The sequence below is a fragment of the Pongo pygmaeus genome, chromosome 15 (genome assembly GCF_028885625.2).
Source record: "Pongo pygmaeus isolate AG05252 chromosome 15, NHGRI_mPonPyg2-v2.0_pri, whole genome shotgun sequence".
Classification (NCBI taxonomy): Eukaryota; Metazoa; Chordata; class Mammalia; order Primates; family Hominidae; genus Pongo; species Pongo pygmaeus.
In genome coordinates this window covers 74,610,727-74,626,644 of record NC_072388.2, presented here as the reverse complement: position 1 = coordinate 74,626,644, position 15,918 = coordinate 74,610,727, and the positions used below count along the sequence as shown (strand labels likewise).

General features: G+C 39.9%; 1 protein-coding gene across 50 annotated transcripts in view; it reads right to left on the bottom strand.

The window, feature by feature from the left end:
* Positions 1–15,918, bottom strand: part of TTLL5 (tubulin tyrosine ligase like 5) — a 295,613-nt gene that overhangs the window by 264,702 nt on the left and 14,993 nt on the right. For all 50 annotated transcript variants that reach the window (XR_010123769.1, XM_054448025.2, XM_054448030.2 and 47 more), the window contains 3 exons: positions 9,645–9,727; positions 7,674–7,780; positions 988–1,118 (listed from right to left, as the gene is read on the bottom strand). Coding sequence is in view for 49 of the 50 variants with exons in the window: in XM_054448025.2 (XP_054304000.2) it covers positions 988–1,118; positions 7,674–7,780; positions 9,645–9,727 (321 nt within the window). In the remaining variant the exon portion in view is untranslated. The remainder of the gene's footprint in view (positions 1–987; positions 1,119–7,673; positions 7,781–9,644; positions 9,728–15,918) is intronic.

Below are 15,918 nucleotides of genomic sequence, written 5' to 3'. Positions count from 1 at the left end.
GAAATCACCCCAGTGCCTCTGCCTGGCATGGGTGGGTAAGTTCACAATGATGCAAAATAAATAAGAAGCAAATTTTAGATCTGGATCCAGGCCATGTGTTTCTGTGTCACTTTACCAGCCATACAGCTGACACTTAGGTGCCTATTTGGCTCCCATGTGTTTTTTTTTTTATTAGTCTGAACTCAAAGGGGAGAGAATGTGACTAACTTGTAGCTCCAAACCCTAACATCCAAAGATATGTGATATCTCTACCCCCAAAGAACATAAATTACACAAGACAAGAAATCAAGGCTGAAACAATGTTCTTAAATGGCAAGGGAAAAAGGGATACCGAAAAGGAAGCATGTATAATTCATATGCAGGAATATAAAGTATCCTTACAGGCTGGGTGTGGTGGATCATGCCTGTCATCTCAGAATTTTGCGAAGCCAAGAGTGGAGGATCCTTTGAGCCCAGGTGTTCAAGACCAGCCTGGGCAACAGAGCGAGATCTCATCTCTACAAAAAGTTAAAAAATTAGCTGAGCCTGGTGGTGCATGCCTGTATTCCCAGCTACTTGGCAGGTTGAGGAGGAAGGATCACTTGAGCCCAGGAAGCAGAGGGTGCAGTGAGCCGTGATCGTGCCACTGTGGTTCTGGGCTACAGATGGAGACTCTGTCTCTTAAAAAAAAAAAAAAAAAAAAAAAAATCCTTACATAGGCACTAAGTCATCAATGGAGAGAAGGGACATTCAAGCAAAAAATACATAAGACAGGGGCATGCTTATCTGATGCCAATGTGCCCTTACATAAATGATACTGACAAGTTTACTGAGCATATCGGAATAAAAATAGTTTTTAAAGTTCCTCTGCAACTGTTTTACTAAAGAGTCACAGTTGTCTAAGGATTTGGAAAGCCCTGATTGGTTGACACCTTAAGGTGGCTTTTGGGGTAAATATTCCCCAGGTTCAGTTGGTGGGGACTGGGGCATTCTCTGTCAAGCACTTACTACAAAATTCCGCGTACTCAGCTGGCAGGAGGAAGGTCTGGGGGAGGATGTGAAAAGCCTTGAATCCATGTGTATGCTGCATTCGAATAATGTTTTTGTACAGTCGGTCCTTCCGGGTAAGTTCATAAGACCTAAAAAATCAAAAAAGTATTTCCATTCAGTAAACTATGACTCAGAATTTTCCTGTGTTATCACATTCTAAAGAGTTACAGTTCACAGTCCTAGACCAGTTAGTGAAGATAGTATTATATCCTAAACATATCGCTGTTAATCTAAAAGGCTTATTAATCATTTTTATCAAATGGGTTTTTTGGTCAGATTTTTTTCATTAAGATAAAATCTCCATACAGTAAAATTTGCCCTTTTTAATGTGTAATTCTGAGTTTGGACAAACACATACAATTATGTAACCACCACCACAATCAAGATAAACAACAGTTTCAACATCCCAAAAAGTTACCTAAAGTCCCCCTGTAGTGGACCCTCCCAATCACCTCCAGCCCCTGGGAAAACATTCGTTTTCTGTCCTTATAATTTTGCCTTTTCCAGAAAGTCAAATAAGTGGAATCAGACAGTGTGTATCCTTTTGAGACTAGCTTCTTTCACCGAGCACAACTCATTTGAAATTTATCATTGTTGCATGTATCAGTATTCTGTCCCTTTTCTTGCTCAGTAGTAATCTACTGTATAGGTGTACCACGGTTATCCATTCACCAGTTGAAGGCATTTGGGTTGTTTAATTTTTGGAGATTATGAATAAAGTTGCTATAAAGCATTTCCATATAGATTTTTATATGAATGTACGTTTTTGTAAGTTTTACTGTAAACGTAAGTTTTTATTTCTCTAGAAGTGGGACTGCTTGGTTGTTCAGTAAGTTGTTTTAGTTATTTATTGCTGTACAACAAATTACCCTAAAACACAGCAGCTTAAAATAACAGTATATATTTATGACCTCATAGTTTCTGGCGCCAGGAATGTGGGAGTGAGAGAGCTAGATGGTTCTGTCCCAAGGTCCTTTATGAGGTTATAGTCAAGATACTGGCCAGCACTGCAGTCATCAGGCTCAAGAGAGGATGGAAAACCCAACTTCCAGATGGCTCATCACTCATATGGGGCTGCCTGCTGGCAGGAGGCCTCAGTTCCTCCCCACATGAACTTTTTCATAAGGCCAAGTGCCTTCACGACGTGATAACTGGTTTCTCCCGGATCAAGTGATCCAAGAAAGTGAGCAAGAAGCTGTAATGTCTTTTACAATCTAGTCTCAGAAGCGACAGTCACTTCTGTCATATTCCACTAGTTAGAGGCAAGTCACTAAATCCAGTCAACACTTAAGAACAGAAAAATTAAGCTCAACCTTTTGAAAGCAATGTCAAAGAATTTATGGACACATTTTACAATCATCACATAAGTATATGTTAAACTTTATAATAAACGGCCAAATGGTTATTCTGAGGATACTGGAAACACAAGCTCCGTTTCTCCTGCTATATTCTGAGATATTGAGGAAAAACCAAAGTGTTTTTCCTACTCTCTACTCTCAATTCAACATAATCACGCAACACTTTAGACACCAAATGTGTGGGGGGTTTCCCCACACACAAAGCAAGCAACCTTGCAGTGGGTATCCTCTAATTCAACTCAATTTTGACCCTGCCTACCTGGAGATAGTGTCAGTTCCCATAAGTTGAAGGCTCAGTCCCACAAGACTGCCTCCCACTTCCAATGCCAATAGCAAGCCCCAAGTTGTTTTACCTGTGCTTCTAACCACCTGGCTATAAATAGGGGTCCCTATGACTCCCTCCTTGGGTTCAATTGTTAGATCAGCTCACAGAACTCAGAGAAACACTTATGTTTACTGGTTTATTAAAAAGGATATTACAAAGGATATGGAGGAAGAGATGCACAGGGCGAGGTATGAAAAACGAGGCGCAGAACCTCTATGCACTCTCCGGGCACACTACTGGCCAAGAATCTCCATGTGTTCTGTTAATCAGGAGCTCTCCAAACCCAGTCCTTTGGGGTTTTTATGGAAGCTTCATTACACAGGCATAATTGATTGGACACTGGTGACTAATTTAACTTTCAGTCCCTCTTCCCTTTCTGGAGGCTGAGGGGTGGGCTGGAAGTCATAACCCTGTAATCATGCCTTGGTCTTTTCTTGTAACCAGTCCCCATCCTGAAGCTACCTAGGGACTGCCAGGCACCAGTTAAGTCATTAGTATATAAAAGGACACTTCTCACTCTGGAGATTCCAAGGAGCCAAGGAGTTATATGTCAGGAAACATGAGGAAGACTAACTACATATTTCACAAGATCACAGTTATCCAGAGTGGCTATGCCATTCTGCATTCCCGCCAGCAGAAGTGTTCCAGTTGCCATGCATCCTGGCCCACACTTGGTGTTTTCTGGTTTTTGTTTTTAGCCATTCTAACGGGTATATTGATACTTTGTATAGTTTTAGTTTGTATTCCATTAATTACTAATGCTATTGAGCATCTTTTCATGAGCCTCTTTTATTTGCCATCCCTGTATCTTCTTTGGTGAGGCATCCATTCAGATATTTTACCCATTTTGAAAAATAAAGTTGTTTGTTTCCTTATGATTGAGTTTTAAGAGTTTGTTATATATTCTGGACACAAATTCTTTATCAGTTATGTGTTTTGCAAATATTTTCTCCAGTCCATAGCTTGTTTTTTCATTTTCTTAACAGTGTCTTTCAAAGAGCAGATATTTTTAATTTTTAAAAGGTCAAATTTAGGCGGGGCACGGTGGCTCACGCCTGTAATCCCAGCACTTTGGGAGGCCAAGGCGGGTGGATCATTTGAAGTCAGGAGTTCGAGACCAGCCTGACCAACATGATTAAACCCCGTCCCTACTAAAAATATAAAAAAAATCAGCCGGGCGTGGTGGTGCATGCCTGTAGTCCCAGCTACTCGGGAGGCTGAGGCAGGAGAATCACTTGAACCCGGGAGGCGGAGGTTGCAGTGAACTGAGATCGCGCCACTGTACTCCACACTGGGTGACAGAGCGAAACTGTCCCCCCACCAAAAAAAAACCCAAAAAGGTCAAATTTATCAATTTTTTCCTTTTATGACTGTGCTTCTATTGCTGCATCTAGGAATCCTTTGTCTAACACAAGGTTGCAAAGATCTTGTCTATGTTTTCTTCTATAAGTTTTACAGTTTATGTTTTATTTTTAGGTCTATGACCCTTATTTCAAATGGGTTTTTAAAAATTGATTCACAAGTATAAAAATCTATTCTAAAAAAGATTTCAAATATAAGTAAACAACAAAAAAAAAGTTTGACTGTTGATAAATATACCCAAAATTTCAGGTTATAAAAACCAAACCTGTGAAAGAAATTCTAGCTTCAAAACCTTCAACAGAGTCTGTGCTATTCACTATTATAAATCATTATAAAATATTTTAGGACCCCTGTGTGTTTTACTTTAATGGAATCATGATTCTCTAATAGTATAAAATCATCTGGATTACTCAGATAGTGAAACAAACACCAGTACTCCAACTAAAAGCAAGCTCCCAAACCAAAGCATTCTGGAAGTTTTTATACCACAGGTATCTACAGATGTGACCTTCTGAGAAACACAGCATGGCAAAAAAAATTCTGAGCTAATTCTAAGTAGAATGTAAATTGAGAAAGATTAACTACTAAAACATGAGAATTTCTGAGATGTTATCATAATTTGGTTTTAGGGGGAAAAGCATTTAGCATATTTTTAAAAAGGACTGTCCAGGAAAATCAAACACATGGTTATCTAATCCATATTTATAAATCTACTGCCATAGCAATAACTGCCCAACCTCTCATGTAACTATGTGGAACTCTTATCAGCACTAGCACCACGGGCCTGAAATGACCCTCCCGGATGGGACCCAAGACAGGCCTTAATTTTAGAGTATAATGATCCTATTACAGTAAAGACCCAGGTTAGGAACCCCGTTGAGAACTTAACTACATCATTGAGAGATGGATATAGAAGAGGCAAAATTATAAAGAAAATCAAGGAAATTAGCACCTTAAAACCAGGGTAATAATTACTATTATATCAGGGGTACATTCTTGTGTACAGTACTCCAAGAAGGCACTTTGGTTAGCCTCGACTGGACTCACTGGTCTATGATTTGTTCCACTCCTTCAAAACCAACTAAGAACTTTTGTGGTAATCATTAAAAACTTATTCAACCTGTTCCACAGTTCAAATTTCTTTCTATGATTTCAGAAACTGCCTTGTCAAATCTAGGTATCACAAACATTTCTTTCTTATCTATGGCCCTCTTCTGAAATCCAGAGCAGAGGTACTCAATTTTTAGTGTATGTAAGAATCACCTAGAGAACTTCCTAAAAAAATGCATGTTCCTGGGTCTCACCTCTCAAAATTCTGGGATGAAGCCCAGGATTCTGCATTTTAAACAAGTACCCCAGAAGATTCTGATACAGATGGTCCAGGACCCACACTAACTGCTGATTTAATCTACAACAGTAATTTCCAAACTTCCCTGTTACAAATTACCTCAATGCTTTTTAAATATATAGCTTTCTAGGTACATATTTACCTGGAAAGGTAAGGTAACTAGGAAAGTGCTTAAATATACACCTTCTCTAGAGATGGTAACTTCCATGAATCTGCAATGGGACCTGAGAATGCATATTTTGCAAAAGTACCCTAGGTAATTCTTATCATTAGGGAATTACAAACACTGAACCAGAAGCTAAGAAAAAGAATGCACTCTCCTACAGATGCCCCACATCAGTGGTTTTCAAACTGCTTTGCTTGGTACATCCTGGAATAATTTGGGGAAACTATATATCCTCTTGCATGTTTAAGCTGGCATGTAAGATTTTTCATCATAAATTTAAATTGTTCCAAAGAATCTGATGAATGGTAAATATTACATTAAGACAAAATTATAACACTACCCTTTTTTTTTTTTTTTTTTTTTGAGACAGAGTCTCTCTGTGTTGCCCAGGCTGGAGTGCAGTGGCACAATCATAGCTCACCGAAGCCCCGACCACCCCAAACTCAAGTGATCCTCCCACCTCAGCATCCCAAGTTGCTAGGCACATGCCACCATGCCCAGCTAAATTTTTTGTCTTTTTTAGAGCCAGGGTTCTGCCATGTTGCCCAGGGTGGTCTCCAACTCCTGGGGCTCAAGCGATCTGTCTGCCTTGGCCTCCCAAAGTGCTGGGATCACAGACATGAGCCGCTGCACGTAGGCAACACCACACTTTTAAGTATATTGAAGGGAACCTAAACCACATCAAGATTCAATACCTCATTTTTAAAATGTTATTAAAGGAAAAGCTCTGTCAGTAAAATTTTCACTTTTTAAAATATGCTTTTTAATGAAGTGAACATTTGTACAGAAAAGTATACAAAGTACACGGCAGGACGTAATGAATTTTTTACAAAGTGAACACACCTGTTGTAGCCACCACTCAGGTTGTGTATAGAACATTCCCAGTATGCCAAAAAAGCCTCCCTCAGACCGCCACACAGACACTATCCCCCACTCTTGTTTTTAATTGTTCCATTTCATTTCCCACAAACAACAGGTTAACCTAACATATTTAATACTTGTCTTTTACATCATATCATACCTTCTCTACAGCAAAATTATACATAGGAATTGACATATAATATTTTTAATTGCCTGTGATCATAAGGCTATAACTGTTTATATATACATGACTGATTATCATTGCAAGTATTGTATTATACAATTCATCCAAACACCAATGACACTCAATTCTGTGAACTCCTTCCTAATTATACATCAAAAATCACAAAATGATCTGTCACTAAAATTATGTTTAATGATCTATCAGCTAATAGCTACATTATATCATCCTTCAATTATTTTAAAAACAAAGAAATAGAAACTACCATCACGCAACAAGGATTTGTTATGCTATTACTAGAATTCAATTAGACACCAATTTTTTTCTACCTTTCTTTGGAACCCTGAAAATTTCTACACCTAAGGACAATATACCAGACTAAGATTCTAGGTGAGCCATTGTTTAATAAAAGTGAAAAAACAGTAACTGTGAAGGGGAAGTAAGAAAGGCAAACCCATCCTCATGAGGTACTCCCAAGCAGCTCAATTTTAGGAAAGAGAACCAGAAACTATCTCCTTTAAAACCATCCATGTCTATATAGCCCTTAGAAAGTGTTCATTCATGCTCAGGGATATGAACACAACAGTTTGATTTGCAGAGTGCTGTTCTGTACCAGAAAAATTTCTTCTTCTGGCCGGGCGTGGTGGCTCATGCCTGTAATCCCAGCACTTTGGGAGGCCAAGGCAGGTAGATCACTTGAGGTCAGGAGTTTGAGACCAGCCTGGCCAACATGGTGAAACCTCATCTCTCCCAAAGATACAAAAATTAGCCAGGCATGGTGGTGCAAGCTTATATTCCCAGCTACTGGGGAGGCTGAGGTAGGAGAATTGCTCGAACTCAGGAGGCAGAGGTTGCAGTGAGCCAAGATCATGCCACTGCACTACAGCCTGGGTGACAGAGTGATACTCATCTCCAAAAAAAAAGTCCTTCTTCTTCTTCATTTTCATCTTCCTCTTCTTTAAGGATATTAATTACCTCTGCTGGCTACATGCCCCAATGTCATGTACCTTTAAATGAAGCAAAGCAGCTACAAAGAGCATTACCTGGGAAAGTGATTAACTTTTTGTGCTTCAGAGAGGGTGCGCAGTAAGAAGGGCTTCAGGTGGGATCCTGTCCACATTAGGTTATAGTCAGTGCTGCTTGGGTGAACCTGAGGGCAGACAGAAAGACAAGAAGGCAAAAAAACATCAGAGATACCCCTTCTGCAGGGAAAGTAATGGCACAAAAAGCCACAGTGATTTTTTCATCCATAGTGTACTCACGGGGGTGGCCCAATTAGTACGTGAGCCTAGTGAGACAAAAGCAGTGTATCACAGAACAAGTTCAAAGAATGGGAGAGTTGGGCAAATCCCAGATGCAGAAACTAAAATAAATTAACCCTTCTATAGAAGCCCATGATGTCTCTTAATATTCTTGCATTTCTTTCTCAGGCTGTCCTTATCCTTGCAGATACTGAGTATGAAGTGGTGATCAGAGATAAACCTTATAGTAGCAAACCAACTTAGAATTCACTCATTCATCCATTAAAATTCTTTTGTCCATTAATTCAACAATGAGGCACCATGTTAAGTGCCAGAAATAAAAGAGCAACAAGACAGGATACAAACTGGTATCAGAACTTCCCTTACGGACAAGTGCGGTGGCTCATGCCTGTAATCTCAGCACTTTGGGAGGCCGAGGCGGGAGGAGCACTTGAGCTCAGGAGTTTGAGACTAGCCTAGCAACATATTATGACCCTATCTCTACAAAGAAAATTTTTTTTTAATTAGCCAGGAGTGGTGCCATGCACCTGTAGTACCAACTACTTGGGAGGCTGAGGCAGGAGAATCACTTGAGCCCAGGAGTTCAAGGCTACAGTGAGCTATGATCATGCCACTGTTCTCCTGCCTGGGTAACTCAGTGAGACCCCATCTCTAAAAATAAAAAATTTAAAAAAAAAAAACTTCCTCAAAATGTCTCTTACAAATCTCCAGCTAACTTCCTCAAAATGTCTCTTACAAATCTCAAGCTAGGAACCAGACTTTTATCAGTTGTCACGAAGTGTCTATAGTGGAAGTGTCTGTTCAGCCTTTTTGCCTGTCCTTTTTGATGTTTACATTCCAATCTTCCAACTTTCTTTGGAGAATGACTTACTCCATGGCTTACAAGAACCTGCCAATCACCCACCCATCCCCTCCTGCAAGGAGTGGATCCAAACCCAAGCTAGGCCAATCATTCTATCTCCAGAATGTGATTTTTGAGCAAGGAAAGGCAAAAGGACAATGAATGGAGTCCAGCCATGCCCATGGCAGTGCCTTGAGAAAATGATCCTGAAGATTCCTGTTCCTATATCCTTGGGGCTGTCCTGGTCTCTCTCCTTCCAAAGGCCTGCCTTTTCAGCTTTTTCTCTGATTCTGCTAGTCCCCTCTGCACATCATTCTGACAAATCCCTTTTGGGTTTGGGTTTGTTTTTTTTTTGTTGAGACGGAGTCTCACTCTGTCACCCAGGCTGGAGTGCAGTGGCGCGATCTCGGCTCACTACAACCTCCACCTCCCAAGTTCAAGCGATTCTCCTGCCTCAGGCTCCTGAGTAGCTGGGACTACAACTGCATACCACCACACCCGGCTAATTTTTGTATTTTTAGTAGAGACGGGGTTTCACCATGTTGGCCAGGATGGTCTCGATCTCCTGACCTTGTGATCCACCTGCCATTTCAAGTTAAGCAAAGTTCGTTCGGTTGCCTGCAATCAAAGAACCTTAATTGGGTGTCAGACAATTCCTTATGGGCAACTAGCCCAAGCCCAAGAACGTAGCAAGAAAAAATTTTTTTCTAAAATCATCTGGAAACGTTTTCCATGTATTGCAAGCAGAAACTGGTAAAGCCACTCCAAAATTCAATCTGAGTTGTGGACCATCACTAAGCATTGGTCCCATGTACTTCCTGGAGCTGACCCTGTTAACTGGTAAAGTCAGTTAGGTGGCTAGGATTTTCAGCTTATGAGCAGATCAGGTGAGGTATTAAAAATAAACTTACTTCATGAAATCCATGGGCTGTCAGAATGCTGCGTACTAGGCGACTGTCCGTTCGTACAATCTTATAAGACAAATGGTAACGTTCTAAAGAAAAACAGAATCAAGTTCAGTAACTAGAAAGTTAACTGTAAAAACAAAAATAAACTGTAACATGGTGGCTTAATTATACTCAATAACATTACATGCTACCATTAAAACGATTATAAATAAGTTGAACATATTTTGGACCATGAGTTCTTAAAATGAGACTCTTTGGAGGTCATTAGACATAGATGGGGGAAAAATTACACCTTGTTTTTCACTAGTTTCTAGTTGAAATTTAACAATGGCTTCAATTAGGATTTTAAGTAACAAAACAGGCAGTATTAACATTATCTGTGACCCTGCCACCAACAGACATCAGATATTTTAATATTATTTTACAGTATATCTCAAAATATCACTTATTCTCACAGTATTTAAAAATTATAGTAGTTAATAGACCTTTACTAGATTGTTATTTAATACACTAATAAAAAAGCACGTCACAATTTCTTTAAAAATATTCTGATTACTATATTTCAATACAATGTATTTCCTTTGTAATTACGTACTTTTAAAAAATCTATTTTAAAACATTCTTCTGCGAAGAGGCCCATGGGCTTCTCCAGACTGCCAAAGGGATCTATTGTACCAAAAAGGTTAAAAACCCCTGCTCTAGGCTGGGCGCGGTGGCTCACGCCTGTAATCCCAGCACTTTGGGAGGCCGAGGTGGGCAGATCACCTGAGGTCAGGAATTCGAGACCAGCCTGGCCAACATGGTGAAACCCCATCTCTACTTAAAAATACAAAAAATTAGTTGGGTGTGGTGGTACGCACCTGTAATCCCAGCTACTTGGGAGGCTGGGCAGGAGGATCGCTTGAACCCGGGAGGCGGATGTTGCAGTGAGCCGAGATCATGCCACTGCACTCCAGCCTGGGGGACAAGAGCAAGACTTCATCTCAAAAAGAAAAAAAAAATCCCTGCTCTAGATAGCCCTCTGTATCCTATAATGCTGATTACCAGTACACCTTAGACCAGAGGTTAGAAACTGGTAGCCCAAGGATGAAATCCAGCCTGTAGACATGGTTGGTTTGTTTCTCATGGTGCTCTAAAAATAAAATTGAATTCATTGCTTAGCTTCTGAAATGGAAAGAATTCATATAAAACTCTAGATTTCTAGATGTCTCTTAAAAAACCTGGAAACCTGGGCTTTCTTCTCTCCAATGGCAAGAATCAGCTGGAGAACTGCAACTGCCCCATTCAGGACAGGTCATACTCTTCAGTTCAGCACAGGACCCAGCCAGCTTCACTCAATCACGTTTCCTGCCAGGGCCACGTAAGCGTTTGTGCTTGTGACCACTATGGGAGAGGAAAGTCTGAAACCATGTGAGATTTCAATATATTTACTCTGGACCACTGAATTCAATCTCTTTCTATGCACCACTACTAACTGAAAAAGTTAGCTAAGAATTCTGCTGAAGAATTTTTTTTAGAGGACTTCATATTGAACAGTTTCTGAATTGAACAATTCTGAATGATGCAGACACTCATGGACAGACTCTAGAACAATATTCAGCCTCTGTAGTCAAAGACAACAATTTCTTTTTCAAGTTTATATGAAGATATTCATAAATCTCTGCTGCTCCTTACTCAGCACTGGCAGGAACACCATGCAAAGCAGACACAGGAGGATTAACATTTAAAATGTCAATCACTTCGTCCTTTTCATTCTTGTGGGCAAACTTTCAAAGCCAAGTAACAGTGTTATCCCAATGATCACTCACTATTACTTTGTCTTTGCAGTATCATCATAAGAAACACTGCAGAATCATGTGTGGGAATGACAAGATAGGCTTAGAATATCTTGCAATGTCAAAAAAGGGAAATACTCAAAAACTGATTAAGGACATGTCGCTAAGAGCTTAAAAGGGTTCTTGAGGGCCAAGTTTAAGATAATTTGAACATAAAAATGAATAGTGACAGAGATAGATTATAATGTACTTATAAAAGAATCCAGGTATCCACACTGATAAGGAGTTGAGAGGGAATATTGGTTTTCTTTTGCTGCTGTGACAAATTATGACACATTTGTTGTTGTAAGGCAAATTTATTGTCTTACAGCTCTGTACATCAGAAGTCGAACACAGGTCTCACCAGGCTAAAACCAAGGAATTGGCAGAGCTGTGTTCCTTTCTGTGGGCTCTGAGTAGGATTTGTTTCCTTCCCTTTTCCATTCCTTGGCTTATGGCTTATGGTCCCCTTCCTCTATCTTTGAAGTCAACCATGGTTGGGTGTAGTCTTTTTCACATCACAACACTCTGGCCTCTTCTACTTCCTTCTCCCACTTTAAAAAACTCTTGTGATTACATTGGGCGTACTTGGATAGTCCAGGATAATCTCCTCATCTTAAGGCCAGTTGATTAGCAACTTTAATTCCATCTAAATCTTAATTCACCCTATGCCATGTAAGATAACGTATTCACAGATTCTGGAAATTATAAGGTAGACATCTTTAAGGGACCATTATTCTGCCTACCACACAAGAGAAAGCTATTATTTACAGAGAATCCAGCTAATAAATGTAGAAGGAAAGATAGAAATGAAAAATCACCATTTTACAAAAACTATAAGAGTAAGTGATTCAAACAAGAATCAGTAGATACCAATGGGGAGAGGCTATTAGGGAATAGGACACGCATACATCTCAAAATATCTTACCAGAGAATGCTTATAACAAAGGGAAAAGGCACCTTTAAAATGAAGCCATCTGGTGAACACAGTCTTAACCAAATGATCAAATGTGCCATCACCAATACTGCCATCACCAATACTGCAAAATAATGGCATCACATACTCCCAAATGTTATACACTGGGGTACAGTTTCACTAAGCAATATTCCTGCAGATTTTTAAAAATCTGAATCTAAACATGTAGGAACCATCAAACATGGATAACAATCAAATTTAAGGATATCTGTAAAACAAGCAGTCTAGAATATTTAAAAATGTCAATGTCATGGAAGACAAAAAAAAAAAGTCTAGGAAATGGCTGTACAGTAGACTAAAGAAATATGACAACAAAATGTAATATTTGATTGGATCCTGAATAGAAAAACAAAAAACCACTATAGAAGACTAAATTGGAACAATGGAGAAATCTGCATAGATTAGATCCATGGATTAGATAATAGAATCTTGCCAGTGACAGATTATTGTGCTTATATAGAATATGCCCTTATTCTCAGGAGTCACAAGCTGAATAATGTATTGGGGCATGCAATATTTTACTAATTCTCAAATGGTTCAGAAAGAGAGAAGCAAATATGGCAAAATGTAAGTAATTGGTGATTCCAGGGAAAGACTATATGTGTTCATTGTACTATTTTTGTAACTTGTCTGAAGGTTTTTAATTTTTCTAAATCAAATGTGTACAAAAATGAAAAAATATCCGGTCCTTTCATTATGATAACCATGATCACTAACATTTTTGCACATGAAAAGTCAAAGCATCATCAGCTACACAGTGACTGCTAGAAATAAGGACTGAAACCAATTCTGTGCATGTTCTGCAGTGCTTGCCCCTCACTGCCCAGCCACGGGGGAGGTGATCAGTAAGGTGTGTGAGAAAATAGAGAACAGTTACAGGGGAAATAAGAGACAAGGGGAAATAATAACAAGTCTGGGCATGGTGGCTCATGCCTGTAATCCCAGTACGATGGGAGGCTGGAGCTGGAGGGCTGCTTGAGACCAGCAGTTCAAGATCAGCCAGGGCAACATAGCGAGACCTCGCCACTAACAAAAAAAAAAAAAAATTTTTTTTTTTAAATTAGCCAGGTGTACGGGTGGGTGCCTGTAGTCTTAGCTACTCAGGAGGCTGAGGTAAGAGGACTGCTTGAGCCCAAGAGTTCAAAGTTACAGTGAGCTATGATCACACCATTGCACTCCAGCCCAGGTGTCAGAGCAAGACCCTGTCTCTTAAAAAAAGAGAGAGAGAGAAACCAGCCTGGGAAACATGGTGAAACCCCATCTCTACTAAAAATACAAAATTTAGCCGGGCATGGTGCTGTGCACCTGTAGTCCCAGCTACCTGGGAGGCTGAGGCAGGAGGATCACCTGAGCCTTGAAAGGTTGAGGCTGCAGTGAGTCATGATCAGGCCACTGCACTCCAGCCTGAGCGACAGAATGAGACCCTGTCTCAAAAAAAAAAAAAGAGAGAGAGAAAGAGAATCAGTATGTCTCTAGAGTCAAACTAGGGTTCAAACCCTGATTCTACCACTTCCTCCCTGTAGCCTTCAATAAATTGTTATGATCAATTTCCTCACCGTAAAATGGAGTTGATAATAACAGCAGTTACTGCATGGAGTAGTTGTAAGCACTAAATCAGTTAATACATGTAAAGCTATGAAACAATTATTCTACACAGTATAAATTATTTTTATATAGTAAAAAAACATAGTAAAATAGTCATTAGTATATGCACTGTAGATAATTATACATTTTATATAGCATATTAAAAAATTAAAATGGGCCAGGTGTGGTGGCTCATGCCTGTAATCCCAGCACTTTGGAAGGCCGAGGTGGGAGGGCTGCTTGAGGCCAGAAATTTGAGTCCAGCCTGAGCAACATAGGAGACCCTGTCTCTACAAAAATTAAAAAATTAGCCAGACATGGTGGTACATGTTTCTAGTCCAAGCTACTCAGGAGGCTGAGGCAAGAGAGTTGCTTAAGCCCAGGAGGTCAAGGCTGTAGTAGTGAGTTGTAATCATGCCACTGCACTTCAGTGTGGGTGACAGAGCAAGACCCTGTTTCAGAAAAAAAAAAAAAAGTAAAATGCTATCAATATTATTTCTCCTACTCCTCCTAATATAAAAGAAAAATACAACTGCCACCACACTCAGTGGCAAATCTGATTCTTACAATACATAAGTAGTAAGCAGTGACAAGCCACATCTAATCCATATCACCTAACTATAACCCAACTCAGATACACTGAACATGTTTCAAAAGAGTAGTGCAAAAAAAGAAGGGTGGAATGACAGAACGCAAACATCACTGCTGGAGATTTTCAGTTCATATATACTCTGTGTCCGGTAGCCCTCTGTGTGCAAGTGCAATAAGGCTGGTGGGTAGTATATTTTAGACTAGAGGTTATAAATTAGTGACCCAAGAACCAGACCTAGCCTGCAGATGTGGTCTGTCACTCATGATGCTTCAAAATAAAACTAAATTAGTTGCTAAGCCATTGAAAATTGGAAAAATTCATATAAAAATACAGATTTCTGGGCTTCTCTTAAGAAACCTGGTAATGATGGTTATTTTTATGTGTCAACTTGACTGGGCCACAGGATGCCCAGATACCAGGTTAAACGTTATTTATAGGTGTCTGTGAGGATGTCTCCAGAAGAGATGAGCATTTAAATATAGGGAATGAATAAAGCAGATTACCCTCCCAAATGTGGGTGGGAATCATCTAATCCACTGAGGGCAAGAATAGAACAAAAGGGTGATTGGTTGAGCTCTCTCTCTGCCTGACTGGTTGAGATGGGACATGGATCTTCTCTGCCCTCGACACTCCTGATTCTCAGGAATTCAGACTCAGAGTGGAATCTATACCACTGGCTCTCTGGCTCACAGGCTTTCAAACTGGACCACCAACTTCCCAGGGTCTCCAACTTGCAAATGGTAGATAATGGGACTTTTTAGCTTACATAATTACATAAACCAATAACCTTATAACAACATTCATTCCTCCCTTCCCCCTCCCTGTCTCCTTGTATCCTATTGGTTCTATCTCTCCGGAACACCCTGACTAATATGTACCTGGGCTTTCTCTCCCATAACAAGAACTCTGACTAATATGCCTAGGCTTTCTCTCCCATGACAAGAGTCAAATGGAAGACTGCAACTGTAAACTGAAGCTGCCCAACTGCCTAAGAAAGTACCATCTCATCCCATGTTTTCTTCTGTATAAAAACACGAGGCAGAGCATGGTCCTCCTTGACTACTAGCAAATTGCCAAATATCCTATTTCTAAGCCTCTTAACATGCATCACATCAATTCCACCATAGAAAAGACCACAGAATTTCCTCTTCTTCAACCACTCACATGTGCCCCTAGAGGCAACTTGAAGTGCTAGGACCCCTATCAAGTTCCAAGACTGACCACAGCAGAGCAAATGAAAACAAACCAATAATCTAACTGTCAACACAGAGAAGTACCTAGAGAGTAATGAAACGCCTTAAAGGGTTTAAA